The 22,678-nt window shown below is 45.9% G+C and overlaps 1 protein-coding gene across 1 annotated transcript in view; it reads right to left on the bottom strand.

Moving 5' to 3' along the window:
- Nucleotides 1-220: 220 nt before the first annotated feature.
- The window catches only part of LOC135375940 (uncharacterized), a 47,825-nt gene continuing 25,367 nt past the window's right edge, over nt 221-22,678 (bottom strand). Inside the window, exons 5-7 of the mRNA XM_064608569.1 lie at nt 13,485-13,606; nt 8,933-9,152; nt 221-337 (exon numbers count right to left, since the gene is read on the bottom strand). Coding sequence (XP_064464639.1) covers nt 287-337; nt 8,933-9,152; nt 13,485-13,606 — 393 coding nt within the window. The 3' untranslated portion in view covers nt 221-286. The remainder of the gene's footprint in view (nt 338-8,932; nt 9,153-13,484; nt 13,607-22,678) is intronic.

The raw sequence follows: 22,678 nt of genomic DNA, 5'->3' as shown, positions 1-22,678 counted from the left end.
ACAACGTTCTCGCACGGGAGGAGGAGCCTATTTTGCGCCGTGCACAATTGACACAAAATAGGCTCCTCGTTCCGTTTTCAACAAATCATGGGCGAGAACGTTGTCATACGGGATGATGGTTGGCTAAGAGCGTGCTATGTGGTGAAGTTCATTTCTAAGAGTGCGGGAGGCGTAGTGCGCGGGAGTCAACGGTGCCGTCGTATATGGTTATAACAGAAGGTTACATTTTCAATGCACTTATTTATTTGTTCTTTCAAAACAGCACACGTATACACACACTGTAATCTTACACATTGTCAGGAAGCCTGCGGCATTGTGGGTTGATCATTCCGGATGTCTGCAAGAGATGGACAAAACGGTTTAATTTTCAGATTTTTATCGGAATACTCGATTGGGTCAATAACAGTCAGCTGTCGCCCTAAAAGTCGAGCATGGGACAGCATACAATGATTAAATTGAAATAAGAGTGAACAATAATCAGCGGCCTAACCAGACCTCCAAGGTAGGGGGAGGGCTCTATACGAACCCCCCCCCCCCCCCCCGCTGATCCTAGGTACGACAACACACAATACTTCTGCATACCGCAGCATGCGATTGAAAAAAAAACGAAAATAATTCATTTGGACATCAATACGATTATACTGTGATGTCCAATGAGGTGGTGTCACGAGATTGGAAGGATTTTGAAAAGCTCATACTTTGGAAACCATTCAAGTGTGCCCGCTTAGACAGACGCCATGAACTAAAAGAACTTTCGCGATCGTCACACTGGTCACCCACCCCACCCATATATTATTTTCTCCTCGGATTTGCATGATTTGCGTGGGTCGATCAGTGACAGGCCCGCCCGTGGCTACGCCACTGACAAAAATATCGTATATGCACTGATGAAGTTGTCATTGGCCTGTAGTGAATAAATGACAGTTGAATGACTATGAAGCCACCTCAACCTAGAGTTATTCTGCGGTCGCGTTCACACGAATGTTCTTCGTGAGTTAAGGCCGGGTTTTACTAACGCTGATTAACATTTGAACCGAAATTAACGGTCCCTTAACTTGAATTTAACGTTTAACTATGCTTCACTGCAGGGAGTTATTGTCACTGAAATATTCATCATGCCGGCAACTGACGTTTGTATAAAAGCATTGATGTGAACTTCAAGTTTTAACAACCCTCGATCCCTGTTTAAAGCTAACCCACTCTCGTTAAACCAGGCTTAAGGCGCCAGGAAATGCCAAGTGCGTGTGAAGGTTTACGACGCTTTCCCTTCTCTCTCTCTCTCTTTTATGTTAGCGTTTACGACGTGGTATTACTGTAATGTCACGCGAGGCGATCGATCAGAGTACAGGAGAAATGGTCGCCATGCACGTCCCGCAGTTTTGATGCACATGCGATCGTGCAAAAGAAAAAGAAAACGTGTATCTTAATAGAACGCGGTCGCCCCCAAACCGTCAGTTTATACATTGTATTGCCCTCCATTCTCTCCCCCACTAAGTGCTCCAACAGAGAAACCTCCCCTCCCCCAATCCGAGGGTCGGGATTCGCCCATGGCTCAGGGGAGCATCCGTGCGATGATATTGTCTCCCCGTGCGTGGGTCATATTAAGATAATATATTGTAGCGGTGACGACGACCACGGTGGTGCGCTCTGCCCCTCACGCGCCGATATTCTGAGCGCCCTGTCTTCTCTGTATCAATGAAATGAAACGCAAATGCCCACTATCCTGAGGCTCTGACCCTTCGCGCTCCTTGAACGTGGATATCGTCGGACGTAGTTCCCAACTCAACCGTAATACTGGTATTTTCATATATAGTTCTGTTTTGTTGTTGGTGGCGGTCAGGCAATGATGTTGTAGTTGTTGTCTCATACTTTCTATGTTGATGAACCGTATTTTCAATGCAATCAAACCGCAATGAAACACCTGAATAAGTGGGTGTAGAGCTTTTATAACCCATAGACATCGGCCCAGAAAAAGATGTAAGGACAACTGTAACACCTCCCTATTGAAAAAACCCATAAGTAATTCATATAGGTCCTGTGTAAAATTATATAGGATGCTACAGGATCCTTATGGGTTATTTAGGAACCTATATAACTCCTGTGTAGGTCATTATGGGATCCTATACGAGTCCATGCAGGAGTCATGTAGGAGCCATAAGGTCCTATATAACTCCTGTGTAGGCCATTATGGGATCCTAAACGAGCCCATGCAGAAGTCATGTAGGACCATGCAGGACCCATAAGTTCCTGCATTGAGGAAGGAGGAGTTACACGGGTCCTATATGTAGACCATGCAGGAGTCATACAGGGTCACATACGGCCACATATGAGTCATCCTTTGTCGACCAGTTATAAGTCCATGAAACCCTGAAACAAGCAAGAACGTGCAGGAACACCCATATCAGCCCTCCTAAAATCAATATAAAATTTTTACATGTAAACATTTTATAGTGATTTTAGGAGGGCTGATATGGGTGTTTCATCAGTTATTTTAAGCTGCAGCTTAAAATAACTGATGTTCGATTCATGTTTGGAACATACATACAAGTCCATTATTGATCGACCAAACATCAAACATAAAATGATGCGTGCGTTCCATGCACACATTTGACATATTACACTACTCGGCGTTTTTCAACCGTCCAGTGGTTGTTGAACCCCATCCAGCGACATTGCTTTGTCACTCGATGGGTTTCCGGGTCTAATATCTTGGCCTGCAGCTGTAGTATCGGGACGCGGTTTTTTGTGACGAATTCCCGTTTCTTCCCCCTTCGCCTGCATGCTCGTGGCTTCTGAGAAATCCTGACAGTTGCCGAGATATTTGGAAATTCAAGGCCCCCGCCGGTGCTTCCGACACCTCCAAAGTCCCGTAGCTCTCGCCCCGTTTGTCGGATCGAGACCAAAATTTAGGTCCGAACAGGTCTGGAATAGCTCTACGACCGCTCAAATCACACTAGCAGCTGATCTCTAGTGGTTTAGAAGTTGTACGAGGAGACGCGTTAGATACGCCGTTTTTTTCGAACTTCGGGGCCCTTTTTCGGAAATAAGCTCGCGTCGGACATGATGTATCTTTGGAGAGTATACTGTTATCGACGCGGTGCACGTGGTAAAATTTACCACACTTTTCCAACTTTAGCGGTTCTCGAGTTACAGGTTTCCGCGTTTACTGGCCTCCCAGTACATGGGACCGACGGCTTTTTTTCCCCCAAAATGTTGCCCTTGTTGCGACATGGTCGTGTTTCCCTTCGTTGTGACAGTCCCGATGTGCTCTTTCAAACAGCGTTATTCCATAGACGCGCGAAGTTCCGTTCTCGCGATATCAGCTTAAGAGTATGACGATGCGACCAGTCTGGCTAGCGCAACTCTGAAACGCTTCCCACTGTTCGGAGTCTCAACTGGCATACCCGACGTCCGATTCACTCGAAATTTTGTGTGCATATGCTCTGTTCTCTGCTCTACAACTTTCTCATTCAAACCACCCGTCCATTTCCAGCGGTTAAGGCGTCATTCTCGAAATTCCTGACACCGACCAACATTTCCTGACTTTGTCCCCGTTTTCAGGTTCCAAGCTCGCGGCTGATGCGACTTTCCTCTTAATGGATAAACGCACTCGACATAGGCAACGCGTAGAAACTTGCGGCACCTTTCTATCCCTCTCCGTTCCCGAGTTAGGACACCGTGGCAACGGCGGCCCTCTTATACATAGGACCGGGGGCATTTTTCTGGATATCGGGTTTTTGTTGGCGTAGAAAGGCGATTGAGGTCTCTTTTCGACAGCGAAAGCGTCTTCTTTCCGATAGTATTAGTCCCGTCTTCGAGCGACTTTCCATTATCTTGCCATAGTGCGAGGACCGCCTGAACAGCATGCATCTTCGTTCCCTTCCACCGCCGCCACTCTGGCGCTCTGGCGTCCATTTCGCTTGCAAAGTTCGTTGAGGTCGGTGCGTTTGTTCTCGCATCCGGATTTTCGCGTTTCGTTGTGGCTCTGGGCGCCTCTGGTGCACTGAACTGCTGTGGATGTGTTATTCTGCTCTACAGGTGATGCCTGGACGTCCTTTCCTGTGTGCGTGTTGGAAGATACGTCCAGAAGCCCTTAGATTTGGTGAAGTAAAGGTTAGTTGCGTGCCAGTAGTGTCATGTTTCGTGCTTTTTGTTCAGTGTCCTTTCCAGCATGTGGGTTCCTCCTACTTTATGCTCTCAGTGTGAATATTACCGTTGTGATTCCTATTACCTTATCTCTATCTGTTAGCTCAGTGTCTCTGTTGGTAAACCTCCAACGCTTATCAGGGTGAAGATGTCACATGTGATGCTCCAGTAGCCCTGCTACTTACGACGAATTTGTGAATTTCAGATGCTTTTCACGGATCGATTTTCGTGAGCAACGCAGATGAGCCAGCACACACACGACGTGGGAAAATGAACAGATACGTCACGGAAATGTTGAAAGACATCAAGTAAGCCGCGTCAAAGTACGTTGCAGAGCTCTTCACTGATTTGTGTTTACTGTGAAACAGATGAGGCATACGCCTCACCCATGCATCTCCGTCATCTGCTCCACGGCAGTGCAAGCCTTTACAGCTGTGTCCTTCAATGTAAAAAATTGTGAATTGTATTAATAAATAAAGGGAAGTAGACGGTATTTTATTGTACTCTCTTATTATTTTTGTTCATTGCATGTGTATGCATGTATCGCCACAGCCAAATTTCATACCGTGTCCCCATACACGCAGTGTACAGATCATATAGGAGACGCAGGTCCTACATCTCCTATAATACCTATATTGCTCCCGTAAAACCTATAACTCCTGTGGTACCTACACCACTTATAGGTCCTATATCCAATAACATCATATGAGGATCTACATATAGGATTTTTCAGTAGGGCTGTGTCTGACTGACAGTAGAGAAATACTATAGAATCCAGCGAACGATATCGCTAGCGAACTAATGCAGCAAACTATGTATATCCATTTTATGTTGCTTGTTGAATGGAATGTAGATTTAACTACTCATTATTAACACATAAAAAAAAAGAAAAGCACCCTATGTCTCCCAATTTCAACAAATCCGCAAAGCGAACGATAACATTCGGTCGGCTGTGATGTATTTCATCGGCTGTCTAGATTTCAGTTCTTACTTGGATCTATATTCCAGGGGCTTTTAATGCACAATTATCCTCACTTTACTCACCACACACTTTCTTTTCGTAGTAAACATATTGTAGATTATTGTTTTTCATATTCGCTGGCTAGTCTATTTGCGAGCACCAAATGCTATGCATTCCAGTTATTTGATTTCTAATACAATAGCCACAAAACTTTTTCATAATCTACCCCGTCCCATTCAGTGGTCATTCACTGGAGTGCTCACTCGGTGTCTCTTTGGCCTTTCCATTTTCAGCCTTCTGACAGTTCGGCGTTATGATTTTTTGGTCTTTTGGCTGTCGGCCTTCTGATAGTTCGGCGTCATGATTTTCGGCCTTTTGATAGGCTCAATGAGCCTAAATAAATGCATTGCATTTAGCAACAGCTATTAAAAAAATGAAAAAAGAAAGGAGAAGGAGGAAGCTCCTAAAACCCCTTGAACTCCATCTTTATGTATAAATCAACAAGATAAATTCAAAGGAACTTGACGCGCGACGAGGTCTCGGAGCACGATTTCCGTCTCATAATTGCGCTGATTATTACACGGAAACTTCAGTACTATATTTTTAGACACTCCTTCGTTTTTACAGGGTACTTCACATTACATTTACACCAGACCTCTCGTTCAGCGTAGACACTAGTTCAGCGGAGAATCCCCAGTGACCCGGAGCTTTTCCTTATCTTCCTCAGAAGGCCTCCCTTTGTGCGCCGTGCAAAGACAGACGGGTACAGGTTTTGGGTCATCCAACGTGCAACTAGCAAGGATTGTCGAAAGATGGAAAATCTAGGGAGGTCTCGAAAAATTGGCCGCATCTCAAAATAACGTGATCGAAGTCCCCGTTGCAAAATAAACTACTATAAATAAATGTTATCTGGCTGTTTCTGCGCGGAAACTGCCAAAGCCCACTTAGACTAACCTGAACATGAAAATGCAAACACCGAACTTTTACTAACCTAATAATCAACTAACTAACGTGCTCTTCCGTCGCGTCCGTTTCATTTATCTCCTATTTCCTAATTTTATTTATTTATTTATTTATTTATTTTGTGTATTTTTGGAATTGCAAGCCGACGTCCCGTTTGGCTGACCTTTAGCCAGTTTTTTTTTTGCTTTTCGTCTAATAAATATATCCCTTCCCCCGTCGCTGTCGTTGGTTGTCGTTGGTTTTCCTTGCTACGCGAACGTGAATTTGGGTTCCGGAAAAGACTGTTGCTCATTACGTGGGCGGAAATAATTGTGCAGCGGCCGCTTGATCGATTTTTCTTATTGGTTCACGTGGAGCGTTCATGAAAAAAAAAGAAAATAATAAAGATAAAAATAAATCGATCAATAAAAGAAAGAAAGAGAAAACAAACAAATAAAGCTGCAGTTCTAAGTACCGTTATCCTACGAAACATTTATCTGTGTGTAATCCGCTTGCTGGCTGTTTCAACATTACGAACATTACAGGGCAGTCCTGTTGAACGTTACTGGAATGTTTGTGAAGTCGGCCTTCCACTAACCGTAAATACGAGAGATTCTCGTTAGCCGGATGAGACAGTTCAGTTGACTGAGTAAGCACAAACCCGAAACGGCAAAATCGAGCAAATTGACGTTTCATGTCAAGCTAATAAACTCATCTCTATTCTCTATAAACGCACCGAAAAAAGAAGAGGTTTATTGGTCTCGGTGGTCTCTTACACGGGCCGCGACAACGCTGGCTCGTCTACCCAACGTCCCCCCCCCCCCCGACAATGCTGGCTGACAATAATCACTTTACGAGCAGCTAAGTAAGCTTTTGTTCTGGTCTCCAAGGCCATGCTATAAGTCCGCTGTCCATGAAAGTAAAGAGGAGAGAGAGATCACTACAGTGCGCGTGCGCGCTGCATGGTCGGCGGATGGATACGGTCAAAATGTTCCGCGGTTTTTCCTGTGCGCGGCTAGAGGGAGACACAGAATGACGCGGCTTACGGGGCTTTGAGACGGTATTTATCCGTACTCACTTTTCATGCTTTTTTATAAAAACTGAAAGTGGTAGACATATAAACTTGATGTCTATCGATTCCTGAAATAATTCCAGAGAAAGTAAATGGAATGTTTTTTTCGAAATGGCTATAGAAGTTTAATAAAACCTGTTCAAAGAGGGAGGAGAAAAATTGTGTATTTTTTTCGCATTCGTGACGTCGCCGTAAAATACATACGACATATATGAGAAATCCTGCAGCGTAACTAGTTTCATCTCGTCTTCCTCTTTATGATGAAAGCACCCGCGCCAAAATCTGCGCGGCTATTACCGAGAGAAAGCATAAAAACTGTTCCATAGGAAATACATTGGGACGGAGAGCTGGTATGCTCTCTTAAGCATGGTTCACACTAGTGCGTTCTGTTGCGTGCCGATGCGCGCGGGCGCTGGTTACCGTGGAAACAGGTACGTGCGCGACCTCCCGCAGGAGAACGCAAGGAGTTTGCCTGAGCTTAACTTTTTCCGACGCACGTAGCAGCTCGCAAGCGGAGAACGAATCGCCAGGCCACCTACCGACCGTGCGCGGTAGGTTTCTCTCTGCGAGACTGTTTTCAACATGGCGGCCACCGGAGTGGAAGGCGTTGAAAATCCCGCTCGGCGCTCATTGGCTTAAGCAGGGTTCACACTAGTGCGTTCTGCTGCGTGCTAGCGCCTGCATGCGTATGCGTGCGTTGTAAGCAATCCATTCCGCTGTTCACATACCTGCGTCCGAATGCGTGCGTCACCAAAGTGTAAAAAAATGCAAAATTGCAATTACTTCTACAAGTAACTACTTTGTTCCGGAGCAACATTGTTCAACTTGGTAAAACGTCCTGCCACCATCAAGTGCACAATTGTTTGGTGACCGAGATGACCGCCTCTTTGTTGTTAGTAATCTCTCTGTCACAGTTTTGGAGAAAAGTTTTCGGAACGGCGCACTGGCGTACTTCGTTAATCGGAACGGCCACCTGGTAGATGTCACGAAGGAATTAAAGAGGAAACGGCTCGCTGACTATTTTACACCTCTTCCAGTATATGCCTCCGCTCCTGTTTACTGCTTGAGTGTCGCTACAATGGTGAAATGCGACACCATGGTGTACTGTGAACATCTGTTCAAAGCTGTACCCACACTCCGACAGTGTTGGCATACGTTTATACTGATCTTAAAATAAATTTACATTTAAATAACAATACGCTTCTCGCTATTTCAAATGCCTTGAAAATTGCTTTGGCACCAAAAAGAGCTGTCATCGGACCAGCCTCTAAAAAGGGTAGTTACGACAATGTGAAACGCTACCGACCAATTTGTTTCCAGACAGTCGTGGCCTTGATAATGAAAAAAAAATATGTGTATGCTAAGACGAACTACTTTGAAATTCGTTTCAAGGAATGTGGACAATAGTTGTGTTGTATTGAAGGACGTGGCCCACTTGCGCTCTTGGAAGATATCAGTGATCCATTTTACAACGCATTACATAAAAAGTGTGAAGGTCCTATGCATTGCCCCTTTCTGAGCCTTTGATACCACACATCATGATTAAGTATACTGTACGGGTATGGGTAGAAGGGCCACATATATTTCTGGTTGGTGAAGTTTCCTAACAATCGCACTCATTCCAGCACTCGTCGTTCCAGCTTGAAGTATACCAAGCGACGTTCACGATATAACTGTGTCAAGGCTCTGTCCTGGTGGATTGGGCTCTCTCTGGCCTGTGTTGAGCCGACCGTTATTTAATGCAGTCTCATATTTATCCTGTGGTGGCCGGTGGACGACATCCTCATTCTCAGTACATTCGTTGCACTAACCTCGAAAACGGATTTGATGACGAAGTTTTCGATGACCTTCACAGGGATGGTGTGCGATCCGTCTACGCCTGTCAGCAGTATCCTTTGCTTCCCCTCCAAGACGAGAACAAGGTTGCCTCCCTCTATGGTCAGATGGAGCATTGTCTCTGGGCTGGGGTCCGACGGGGGATCTACGTCAGCGGTCGTATCGGTGCTTCCATTTCGCAATCCTAGACGTATCCTGTTGGAGCAAACGCATCAAGCTTTACCGCCTGTTTCGGTGGAACACTCCAACAGGTCCAAAGTGATTAAATATCGCTGATTAGAGCTCGAGCCTTGAGAATCCCCAACCACGAGTTCCCAAGTAGTGTGTGTCCATGGACGCTCAAATTTAGACATGAATTTAAAGTTTTGAGAACTGTAACATCATGAGGCGTTTAATCTACCAACAATCTGGCAACGCCGCCTGCTGCAAGTCGAGTTCTGTCTCCCTACCATCGATGTTCGCTGTTTTTAAACGCAAAACTGGATGTGCACTGCGTCTAACAGAATCCCGGTAATATTAGGCTGGGTTGCGTTTCGTTAGGTCAGGTCAGCCTGGGTTGGGCTGGCTTCGGTTAGTGTAGGTTGCGTCACAGGGATGGGCATAGATACATTTTTGGAGTATTTAAACAGAAATACAAAATACTTTGTTGAAAAAAGGATTTCAGTACTCTGCATAAATACTGTTTAAGACTTTTTACACACAAAATATAAATATGCTATATAAATACCGTAGCTCTCACCATCAATAGTGTGAGGAAGATGTCACCTGGAATTTTCTGATATAATCATACTGATGATCGCAAAAACAAAGCAGCAAGGAACAACAGCATTGGCTTGTTAGATTATCATGGCGATGATTTTAATATTACGAGTTTTTCTCCTAGGTACCTTCTGTTCGGCTGTAGAATCAGATTCGCAGAGTAGAAACACCTCTCCACAAGTGCTGATGAAGAAAGGGTTGTATGAAATTTGACGAAGATGCTTCGTACAAGAAGGTCATCGGGTAGCCCGAACGCTCTCAGTAACAAGAGTAAAAAACTCGCCGGCTAAAATGGTTTGTCGCATTTGTGTGATTGCAAAAACACCGCATAACGGCGCGGTTCTCCAAACCCTGCTTTGCCTTCTTTACAGAAAGGTCAAATGCGCAGGTACTAAAACATATTAGTCAGTATCTTGCCTATTTGAGGATTTATGAAGTATTTACAAAAATAAATACCCCAAAATCGGTATTTAAATCTAATTATAAATACATTTTTCAAAGCTGTATTGAGATAGAAAATATAAATACATGTATTTTAAATACTATTTTCATTAGTAAACAGAAAACGAAACATAGTAACATAGTAACACAGTAACTTAGTAAACGAAAAGTAACATAGTTCGGGAAGACATATCTGTAGACATATTTGTATGTCTGCCCGAACTTGTCTGCGACCTCCTTTGTAGTACATTTATTCGTATCCTTCTCAACCCTCGCCTTCTACTCTTTTGCGACTTGCGTTGATATATTCTTGACTATTGGTAACAGGTCCTCAAACCTGAAGAAGTGCAGCCTACTGCACGAAAGTCTCGTTTTCCGCTAATTAAACTATTTAATGTTCTCAACCGTTTTCTGTTTACTTATGAATCGTTATCGCCGGAAACTTGAACATTGTTTTTTTACATTCTACGATGACTATTTTCATTTCAATGTTTGTAAAAAAATGCCCATCCTTGGGTTGGGTTGGTTTCTGCTCGGCTCGGATCGGCTAGGCTCAGTTCACTTCGGCTCGGCTAGGCCAGGCCAGGCCAGGCCAGGCCAGGCCAGCCTGCCATGTCATTCCATGCCATGCATTCGTGACATTCAACGAAGGATCGTCCTTTCGCACTGCTGTGCAGAACAGCCTTTGCTACGGTTGCGTGGAGACCCTTCTACGGGATTTTGTCGTATAAATGTCGTCTCGTTACAAGTATTCCATATTTTCATTTACCGTGACTGTCAAATGCGTACGTTGCTGTTAGTGAAATGATGCTCTCTAACGAAAACAAAGGCCCCTTTGGAAGCCATCGCTAGTTTCTGCCTGCTTTGATAAGATAACCAGTTCATTGTCTATCTCCATCGAACTTTTTTGTTGTCTGAACATTGTCTACCTCTGCCGAACCCTTTTCAAGGGCCAGTTTCATTTACAACGATCTAGCTCGCAAGGCGTCGAGCCCCACAGGAAATGTGGTTGGTATGGTTTTCATGCAGGGTGGACGTGTAACTAATTTGCTTGTACGTTATCAGGTCACGGGTTATAAAGTCCTTACCAGAAAACAAGCGACTGTAACTCTGGTACAACGTATGTTTTCACGCACGTTTGGTCGAACACTATATTAGTTGCAGATAGTAATATAAATGTATATGTCAGCATGTCCTGAAACCGCATTCATGCGATACCGATAATTGGACACTCACTAAAAAAAAGCAAACCACAAGCGTGTTCAGTTCCTCAGAAACAAATCGCAGAACAACCAGACACAAACCTTCAGCCGTCACCGCCCTGCTAACCGTAAACACCGTCGAACGAAAACAACACCGACGAACGTCCTGATTGGTTTGCGAGACCGCGTGCCCAGGGGGCAGCAGGGCAGCACAGCAACTAAAAATTCGGATACGAGAGCAGCAGAGAATTTCTGCTGCTGGCCAGCGCTGTTGCTTTCGCGCTATGGGACCGCTATGGGACCGTTTCCGTGCTATTGGACCGTGCTATTGGTCGGAGACCGTTTCCGTTTCCTCGTTCAGCACAAGACGTGCCGATAACAAGGCGGTTGACATTCCACCATACGTTGAGAAGCGGCAAACAAAAATGATTCTGCCTGTTTTTTCCCGCCCTCTTTTTTTTCGACTTTCTATCTTTCATGGGGGCAGGAGCATGTCCTGCTCTCTGCGCATCTTTGCGACTGATTTGGTGCGCCGTTGAATACCCGAAACTTTGAAGCCTCAATTTCGGGATTTTTTTTTTTTTTTTCAGTTCCATTTGCAATATCGAGCGGATTTCTTCGTGGATCTGGCTAAGTTCTCTACGGGCTCTCAAATTCTGCAAAAACCAAAGAAAAAAACGTTAGGTTGACTTGGGAAATTTTGGAGTTCAATTAAAGATATTCAATTTATTTTAATTAAAATCAAATGAAAATATTTTTGCAAGATGGCAAATTCAGTTGCCACACAAATGCCGTTTACCCCGTATTTTTCCGTCGCGCCGATTTTTTATAAAGTCCGAATGGCACGTTTTTTTAAACACCCTGTATAGTCAGAATTCGTCTGCTACTGCGATTTACCGTCCTGCCAATACAAGAACCCGGAAATGATTGCAGCTCACCTGGAACCTGCAGACCTAAATACTTGAATGAAAAGTACAAGACGCTTTCCAGAAAATCACTTTTGAGAAAGACTGAGACAGTTTTGCACTTTATTTCCAACTCTTCCCATTGACGTTCAATCACAACTCGCAGACGACAGTGGTTCTTCTCCATGGCCATGACCAGCCGAAAGCACGTTTGTGATTGGCTACGGCCGTTGAAAAACACGACCCTGATTGGCTGTCTCTTATTTGTTACGTCAAGTCGACGAGCGCGCAGGCTTTCTGTATCTAGTTGGCGTTGGGTACAGAGCGCGCATCCTGAATCGTTCTGCATGCTGGCATTCCATCGACAAAACAAACCGTGCGATCCCGCCGTGAGAATGCAAGCAACTCCACCCGGAGCAGGGTAATAAAGGCTCTGCCAGTAGAATTCGCCATTAGTATATCACAATGCAAACGGCAAGCAGACGACCTCGTAGATAATCGCCTGCGCAGCGCTCTCATTCGTGTGCCTGGCTTACGTCATCAATCATCATGATGTTAATATCACTGGGGCTTCCTTAGCTGCAGAGGGAGTACGAATATATAAAACTCGTTCATTTAATGTGTAAGCTGTAAAGTGGAACACTTCAGGTACGCACTCCAATGGTCAATGTCTCCGCTAATGTTTTTGCGAAGCACGGGTAAAAGTCTGCCGTTGGCCCGTTCGGCGATACCCTTATTATCCGGAGCGTAGGGCACTGTAGTCTGTCGTGCGATGTGGCGGTCGGCGAAATACTTTGTCGCTGCCATAGATATGAGCAATTTGTCGTTGTCGCTAATGACTGTTCTAGGTGTTCCGTAAGTATAGGCGATGTCCTCTTCAATGAAAGTGAGTAAATATTCAGTGGATTTGCTTGGCACAGCACGGGATACAACGAAACTAGGTCAATTTGACCGTTAAGAGGCGATGAAAATTACCGTGTCGATCTCACCCACAAGTTCCCCGATGTTCCCATACGTTCCTGTACCGCGTTTTATTGTGGTCGCTACGAGGATGGATCCGATAACATTACAGAACATGGGTTGTGTACGAAACACCGCTTTATTATTTATACATCTAATTGTGGCATCTTTCTGGGACGATACTTTAGTGCTCTCTGTGTGGTGGGTTTTTTGCAGCTATGCGCACATGTATTACTGGTCAAGTTCAAAAGGTCACTCACTTGTCGGATTGTCCCGTCTTCTTGTAGGTTCCTCGGATAGTCATGGAACCGCCTTGTTTGAAGTTGACACTTTGCTGGAAGCTTCGCAGTTTGCCCCGTGAATCCAGGTTCAGCCATGTGTTCTTGCGAAGCACATAAAAGAAACACCATGGTTCTACAGCGTGGCATGTGCACTTTGAAATATTCGTAGTGCCGTGACTATTGGCTAAGTACCTTACGGAATTAACGAAACCATGTAATGTTGTGCCCGAGTCTACACCATTGCAAAGGCGGAAACGTTCGTTCCATAGTGGCGCGTGACACCACCGGAACAGATTTTGCATTGATTCTTGATTACTATTTATTTATTGGCTCGGTTGTCAACGACGGCAGCAGAAAGTATATACCAGATCGTTGAACACCATTACACTACTTTTTTTTCCCACTTTTTTTTTAATGTGCTACATCAGAACAAATAAAATAAAGAGAACACTGCATCAGTTTCGTAAGAAAGTTGGCTACGGTAAGTTCACGTACATTAATTCTAAGGTAGCTGTGAGAATCCGTTAGTATTTATCCTGGATAAATATAAGAGAGGTTGGCTTATTCCGTGCTAACCATTGTGTAACACTGCAAATTTTACAGTGATAGAGGCGCTAGACCTGCAGAAATTCGACTTATTCGATATCAGCAATTATCCGATACCGCGGGCATCTCCGCCAGTGGGACGGCACTCAGAGAGGTCACGTGCTAACGAGAACCAATGAGAACGGGAGGAGTTCCCACTCCTCTGACATAGGAGCTCGACATCGATGTGTGTCCAAGGCTGGCTAAATACGAATAATAAATACGCTAAATATTTTTTTTCCCCTGTGACAATCTGCCGTGCAGTACAGTGCAACAAATAGCAATGTGTCTCAACCACTTCACAGATGCGGAGACGGCTACGGGGAAAAAATACCAATACGAGTAGAAACTGTGATTAGAACTAGGATTTGAGGCAGTTCCCCGTAGAGTCCATAGGCCTCATAGTAGAGGGTATCGAACAAGAGAACCGGTGTACTCAGCATGACATGGAGGGGGTGATACTACAGGATAATCAACACAACACTGGGCACACGACGAATGAGAATGCAGCGATTGTCCCCTCAATCCTCCCATGAGAAACCCTCATGTCCAGCTCGCCGCTCGGCTTGACCTGTCTCGGCTATCGCTGACCTTCTACGTCTACTAGTTTTCAGTAGTCGCGTATACATGAAAGCGACAGAAGCGCATCGAATCGAGTGGAAACCGAAATGACGACATTGCTCTAGCGTTTACATGAATGCGCATCGAGTTTGGCTCGAATGTAGCGTCCCACGGTGTCACATTGGAAATAGAACTCTGGACTTTCGGAAGGTGTTGTTTCCATCGCCATTTCTCAAAATTATACATGGGACGAGTCCAAGGATGGTTTTATTCACGAATCTTACGAATCTCCAATTGCACTACAGGGCTACTACAGGACTACAGTTTGAAATGCGATTGGCAATTCCTATAGGTTCATACTTGTGCCTAGAAAGAATCCAACAGCGTAAAGACACCATAACAGACAGATAAGCGAACGACTATACTTTGAATTGACCGAACGATTTGTACGGTATGTACAGGGCCCGACAAAAGTTTACGGGATACGCGAGCGGTGTATTTTCACCTCGGTACGACACCCTAGCGGCAAGCGGAAGCTGGCGAAATCAGGCCAGTTCACTGCCTCAGAGGGGTGGACGACTGCGCTGTTAGCGACACACTGCGGTAGTTTCGGTATGATTACTCTTGTATGCGCCCGCGAAGTGAGTTGGATTTAACTGTTGTGCTCGCCAACAACACGTGACTCAACGTCAACTGTTCATAAGTCAATCGATTATCAATGTCAGCGTCAATTGTTTATCAGCTGGTCACCACTGAGCTCCGTAATAAAGGAATCGTTTACAAGATATATTTATTTCTCTTGTCTACGTATCACGGCTTTCCACCAAAAAGCAATACACCGTAAAGTGTTGCCATCATGATTCATCCTTGTTATCACGATGATAGCGGCGAGCCCCCAGTTTTAACAATCGTTAAATCACGTGTTCCTGGCGAGCACAACAGTCAAATCCAAACTCACTTCGCGGGCACATGGAAGAGTAATTATACTAAGGATCTGCAATCGAATCCGCGAACCCAGGAATCCTCGAATCCTAGGCCGGGATTCGAGATTCGCGAATTCGAATCCACCAACCACGTTTGTTTGTTTTTCAAATTGGCGCCTCCGAAGTCTGCCGAAAGCCCCATTGGCCCAACAGGTGTTTTCTTGTTTGTTTGTTTATATAGCTCTGGAATTGTTCATGCAGGAACTGTTACATTAAAGTAAACTGGTTTCGCTTTTGACTGTTGCTTAGTTTTAAGCAAATAATTCAGATCCAAGAATTTATGTATTTCTTGTAGTCGATGAACAACGTGTTAAATAAGTTACGTTTAAAAAGAACTATATGGGTATATTTTCTCCTGAAACTGAAGCATTATTTAATTTGTTTTTCATTAAACAAAGGCATCATATTCTGCTTCAAAACACTTTTCACTAGAAGTGTCGGTTTTTTCCTGACTTTTCAAACTCTTTTTTTAAGAAAGGATTCGAAAGATTCGAGATTCGTGGATTCGCAAAGCCTTCCTTGAATTCGAATTCGGATTCGAAAAATTTTGGATTCATCCCATCTCTAAATCATACCGAAACTACCGCAGTGTGTCGCTAAGAGCGAAGTCGTCCACCACTCTGAGGCAGTGAACTGGCCTGATTTCGCCAGCTTCCACTCGCCGCTAGGGTGTCGTTCCCAGGAGACAATACACCGCTCGCGTGTTCCGTAAACTTCTGTCAGGACCAGTATACGTAGAAGACTATTGCTTCTTTTGGTGCCAAACTCTGGAATGCGTTATCTATAGGCAAAGAATTCCAGCCGCGACCGAGTTGTATTGGTAGAACTGACTCGCGGTTAACCGCAAAGTTGAGGAAATACATAATGAACTTGATGTTCTGTATTATGGGTTTCGATTGTTCTCCTGTCGTTCCGTATTATTACATCATATGATCTACGTTAGGGGCACTCTGCACTAGCTTCTCCTATTGACCCTGTGTCATACAGCTCTTCACTTGTGTATATGTACGTACTTGTTTACACGTTCATTTGAATCAGGGTGTCGAACCGAGCTCAAACCCAAACCGAAAAGCGTACCCGAACCGTTATTTTTGCCGGAACCGAACCTGAACCCGAACCGAAATTTTTACGACACTGCTGAACCCGAACCGGAGCAGCACCCGAAAAAATAAATGCAGGTAACCGGTTCGCAAGGAAGCGGTTCGGACGCAAAAGAAGTCCGCAGAAGCGTTTAAGAATTTCGCAGATTTTCACCTAACAACCAAACAAGGACGTATAGCAATATGCCTTTAGCGTCTATTTTTAACAAGTTGAAGCAGTTATCCTTGTAAGCGCGGTGGCTAGTGCCCCACGCACGCACTGCGGCACCTGCTATTCAGAGACGAGGAGCGGCGCTACTCGGACGCTTGTCAAGCGCTGGGCTTCCAGGCAAACGTCGCGGCCGACCTCTGCTAGCAACTGCTGTATCTTCTGAAAGGTGTGTGGCATCCCATCGTGCACCGAATGAAGCAGGAATGGAGTAGGCCAGGGGCCGTTTGCATAACAGATGAGTACGACTCTCATACTCATTCTCAATAGAGTCACTAAATAAGCTTCGACTGCTTCAGAGTATCGACACTGAGGTCCAAGGGCGAGAAGGAGCGCCATCTTGTTTCCGCACCACACCGGTATCATCCCCATTTGAGGATCAAAGACGGCTAACGTAATGTTCCCCGTGGGACAGAGAAGCGTGTATGATTGTTATGCGATAGTCCATCTATTGTCAACCAGAGCCTCCCGAGGATGTCAAGGTGAGCTCAAGGCCGTCAACTGCTGCTTGTAAACGAAAGGAACATTTCACAGATAAAATGGTACAGACACAGATAATGACACAGATAAAAACTTTGTGTTGTGTCGTCTGTTTTTCGTCTTTTTCCCAGTCTCGGGTTTTCGTCATGAACATTTCACCCGCGCACGATAGATGCCATCATGCGCTGCAGTGCGCGTGCGCGTGGGTGGCGTGGCGCCGAAACAAGATGGCGCATGCTCGCTCTTGGAACTCAGTGTCGATACTATGAAGCATAACTTATTTAGTGACTCTAATTCCCAGTAGCCTTGCCAGCGTTTCCTGCGCGCGAGCCGAGCGCGTGCTCCATGCACTACAAAGGCTGTTAAGGATGAGTTTGAGACTCGTAGTCAACTTTTATGTAAACCCGTTGTGTAGCTCTATAGGAAGAAATAATATATGATTAAGCAACCTCCAAACATTTCCCTTTACACGTGACCAGTAAATATTAAACAAGTCAAAAACATGAGAGATGGAGGAACATACGCAGAATATGGTGATTTGCGAAATAAATGTTTGGTCCTGCTTCCTGGTAGCGCAACGGTGCCGTGACACAATACCTTTCTGTTGTGGATTAACTGCTATGACGTCGGGCAGCGCAAGGCTGTAGACTTATTTTCGGCATGCTCGAGTACGGTTTCAGATCAGGTACACACTGCATTCTGTGCCGGCTCGGTACCGTCGACTAGGTAAAATGCTGGGTGATTACAGGCAGAATAAGGCAGGGTGGTCCGGTCGACCTCCCATTTTTTTTCGGCCCAATATATATTGAAGCTTAGTGCTTAGGAAGTACACTGTAAACAACTGAAAATATCCGAAACATTTTTTTTTTTATAATGTTCAAGACTGACCATTTCGAGCAGTGCACTTCATCGCAATTTTCAAGCCTCGTATCTCCAAAGGCATTAAGGCCGTGCAGTTAATTTTTGCACGCTTATTGCCCATGTGCCCCTATACTGTTTGCTCTACTTTTGATGTTCTGGGTTTTGCAGGTGTCCAGATTAAAAATCCCAAGACCACCTCACTTACTAAAAAAGTGCACTTTTTTTCGGCGCGCAACTGCTTTTACCAGAGGGTTTTACCGTAGGTAACATCGTTCTGTTCGTCTTTAAACGCTCTTTCCATTCATATAAAAGATAATGTTTGCAAAAACTCAGACACACTTCCTAAGTCGCCTTTAGTGAGGGGTGGTAAGGCAAAAAAGCGCAACTTAGGTCGCGTCTTCGCCCACTCGTGAAGTGGTTTATATTCATAAGAGGGACAAAGCGGGGCAGTTGGTACAAGTTCATGTCGGCTTACTGCAGCAATAGACCGAGATAGCCGTGGGTGTGTAACCGTTTAATGACTGTGACATGAGATGCAGGGAATAAACATGCTGTGATCAGTACGCAGCCAAGTCCAGAATGAGAATATGAAGTACGCGCTCTCGCGCTTCTTCGTTAGCCACCAGTGGCGCCACCACAATACCTCCCCCTTTAGATCGAGCCGTAGCGGTCGACATGATGACGATCCCGTAAGGGGTAGCGGCGTACACTGCTGTCCGGTCCCGTTGCTTCGTTTCCTGGTGCCGACGTTGACCTGCGAACGGGAGGCGGTTCAGTTGATGTCTGGTTGTCGCCACAGGAGGTGAAGGTGTCATCGACTTCTGGGAATGGCAAGAGGCAGTCTGGTGAGAGACAAGAGGCAGGCGATGCCCTAGGAAGTTCGCCCTCCCAGGATTGAAGACTTCCTCTTTGCTTCAGATGATCTTTATGTACGCGATGCATCTTACCATCAGCGTCTCGCACTCGGAATATAACCTTCCCCTCCTGGCCAACAATGGTCGCACTACTCCAGTGTCCCTTTTTGTGTGGGTCATGCATCCAGACACAGGTGTTGGACCCAAAAGATCTGTCTCGTGCTCGTTTGTCGTGACATCGCTTCTGACGTTCCTTAGCGGCGACGTCTGTTGCAGGAGGAGATGAAGACGGACCAGCGGGCCGTACAAGATCCAGCACGGACCGATAATGCCGATTGTTGAGTAATTCACGTGGTGGACGGCCGGTCGACGCATGTGGGGTTACCCAGTATTTGAAAGCGAAACTTCTCAAAACCTCCTTGTCCTCCACGCTTGAACGGGACAGCGCAGCTTTTAAAGTTCGGACAAAGTTCTCTGCTTGTCCGTTCGACTTGGGATGATATGGAGGTGTCCGAACATGATGAATTCCTTGTTCCGACAAGAAACGTTCGAAAAGTTGACTGGTGAAAGGAGGGCCATTGTCCGACACCAGTACCTCGGGAAGACCATTGTGAAGAAAGATGTCTTTCAACACCTCAATAGTCTTGATTGCTGTGGTAGACACCATGCGCACAACTTCTGGTCACTTGCTGAAAGCGTCTACTAAGACAAAATAATGATTCCCATGCAGCTCTGCAAAATCAGCATGCAGTCGACACCAGGGCTTCTCTGGTGACTCCCACTGATGAAGTGGCACCGGAGATTCTTGTGCCGCGACGGATGCACATTGATCACAACGTCGCACCCTTGCTTCAATATCCTTGTCACGACCTGGCCACCACAAGTATGAACGGGCGAGCATTTTCATTTTGGTCTGTCCAACATGACAATCATGTAGAGTGTCCAGCAAATCCGCTCGATACTTCTCCGGAATCACGGTGCGTAGTCCCCAAAGGACACATCCTCTGTGAGATGTCAGCTCAGTTCGCTTCTGAAAATATATGGCAAACTGTGGCTCTCGATTCTTTGGCCAGCCATTGACAATAAACTCCAAGACTTGCGCCAAGCAGTGACCTTTCTGAGTGGCGTCTGCGATATGCTTAGCGGTGACTGGCAGAGTAGACATATGAAAGTCGTGTACCGCCTAATCTCTTCGTCCTCGACGGTGAAAATTCCTCGCTGCATTTGCTCATCAAACGTCAAATCGGGGCCCTCTGGAAGCCTGGATAGTCCATCAGCATTGGCGATGTTTTTCGTAGACTTGAATTGTATATCAAACTAATAGCTCATGAGGATGATTGCCCACCGCTGTAGACGACTTGCTGTAGTAACGAGAATGCCTTTTTTACACCCGAAAATCACCGTTAAAGGCTTGTGGTCTGTGAAAAGCGTAAACCTTCGCCCCCACAAATATTGGTGAAACTTCTTGACCCCAAAGATAATGGCGAGGGCTTCCCGCTCTATCTGCGCGTATTTGGTCTCAGCTGGTGTCAATGTCATTGATGCATGTGCGATCGGTCGATCTTGGCCGTTAATACGATGGTAGATGACTGCACCAAGCCCCTTCGAAGAAGCATCCACGGCCAGGAAGATCTCCTTGTGCGGATCGTAGTGTGTGAGAATTTGGGCAGAAGTGAGCATCTTCTTGATTGCCTCAAACGCATCCACGCAAGACGCCGACCATTGCCATGGCACAGATTTCCTGAGTAAGTTGTTAAGCGGAGCGCAGGCGTCCGCCAACGAGGGCAAATACTTTGCGTAGTGCTGAATCATGCCGAGAAACTCCCGCAACTCTGACACTTGCGTGGGAGGAGGCATGTTCAAAATTGCCGACACCTTCTTGGCAGATGGTCGAAATCCCTCCGCTGTAACAACATGTCCCAAGTATTCCACCTGGTGCTACATGAAGGCACACTTCTCCTTCTTCAGTGTGAAACCAAACTGTCGAAGGCGCTCTAAGACTTGCTCAACGTTCTTGAGATGCTCCGTGTCGTTCTTGCCAGTGACAATTATGTCGTCCAGATAGCAAGCGACAGACGGAATTCCGGCAATCACTTGCTCCATTGTGCGCTGAAACACCGCAGGGGCAGATGCGATGCCAAACGGCATTCGATTGAACCGATATAAACCTTTGTGCGTGTTGATTACCAATATCCTCTTCGCTTCGTCATCTAACTCCATCTGGAGGTACGCCTCAGACAAGTCCAATTTGGTGAACTTCTGGCCACCATTTAGCACTGCCAACAGCACTTCCGTTCGAGGCAAAGGATACTGCGTGATCTCAATCTGGGGATTCACTGTGACGCTGAAATCACCGCAGACTCGAACAGCTCCATTCGGCTTCGGAACAACCACAATGGGGGTAGCCCATTCCGACACCTCGACTGGTTCCAGCACGCCATTCTTTACCTGACGTTGTAGGTCAGCTTGTACTGCCTCACGAGTCGCAAAAGGAATCGGTCGTGGCTTGAAAAACTTTGGCTGAGCGTCGTTTTTGAGATGGAGATGAACCAAGGTCTTGGTACATCTACCGAGCTGATTGCGAAAAAGATCTTTGTACGCCCCCAGAATCTCGTCCAACGCAGCGATTGAGCTAATGGAACCAACAAACAGCTCGTTGAGATTGATGCCTAGATTGCGTATCCACTCTCGCCCAAGGAGATTAGTGTGCTCCATCTTGGTGAAGATAACTGGTAGGGTTTCTTCTCTTCCATCGATGAAGACATGGAGGTCTACCGCCCCACGAAGCGGAATTTCATTCTTGTTGAAGGCGCGTAGACGGACTGGAGCGGGATGTAGCCTTGGCTCGCCCAATTTCTTGTACGTCCGATCATCCAGAAGCGTGGCACGGGAACCAGTATCCACTTGTAAAACGACCTGCTTGTCCTTGATCTAGCAAGTAAGGAACTTCCCGTCCTCTTCATCCGCAAGGAACACGTCCGTCACAAGCTTCACCTTGCGGACCCTCTTGCCTTGTGTTTTGCCTGTGGCTGGGATGTACGGCACATCTTTGCAATATGACCAATCTTCCCACAAGCGTGACACTCTTCGTTACGAAATCTGCAAGATTCCTGGAGGTGGTTGGAATTTCCACACCTGAAACAAGACTCCTTGCTGGCATTCCTGGATGTCATCTTGTGCACTTCCGTCCTCGCATGCAACTGCTTCGATTCAGCCTCTGCGGCCAAAGAGCTTTCAGCCAGCCGAATCGCTGTGTCCAAAGTTAGACTCTTCTCGAGGACGAGCCGGGCGCGAATGCGTTGATCACGGGGACCCACAATAAAGGCAGTTAGTAAGGAACAGGCTCTGACATCTGTTTCCGTTTCATATTCGCAACGGGAAATTATTGCAGACAAGCGCTGAACGAAGTCTTTGACGGGTTCGCCCTCTTGCTGGCGTGCGGAGAAGAGCTTGGACCTCTCAAATTCTCTGAAGCACTTTGGCGTGAAATGTTCAGATAACACGGCCGTAATGTCTTTGAAAGGTACCTCTGTGACGGTCC

Source organism: Ornithodoros turicata, chromosome 1 (genome assembly GCF_037126465.1).
Source record: "Ornithodoros turicata isolate Travis chromosome 1, ASM3712646v1, whole genome shotgun sequence".
Taxonomy (NCBI): domain Eukaryota; kingdom Metazoa; phylum Arthropoda; class Arachnida; order Ixodida; family Argasidae; genus Ornithodoros; species Ornithodoros turicata.
This window is presented reverse-complemented; position numbering and strand designations above follow the sequence as displayed.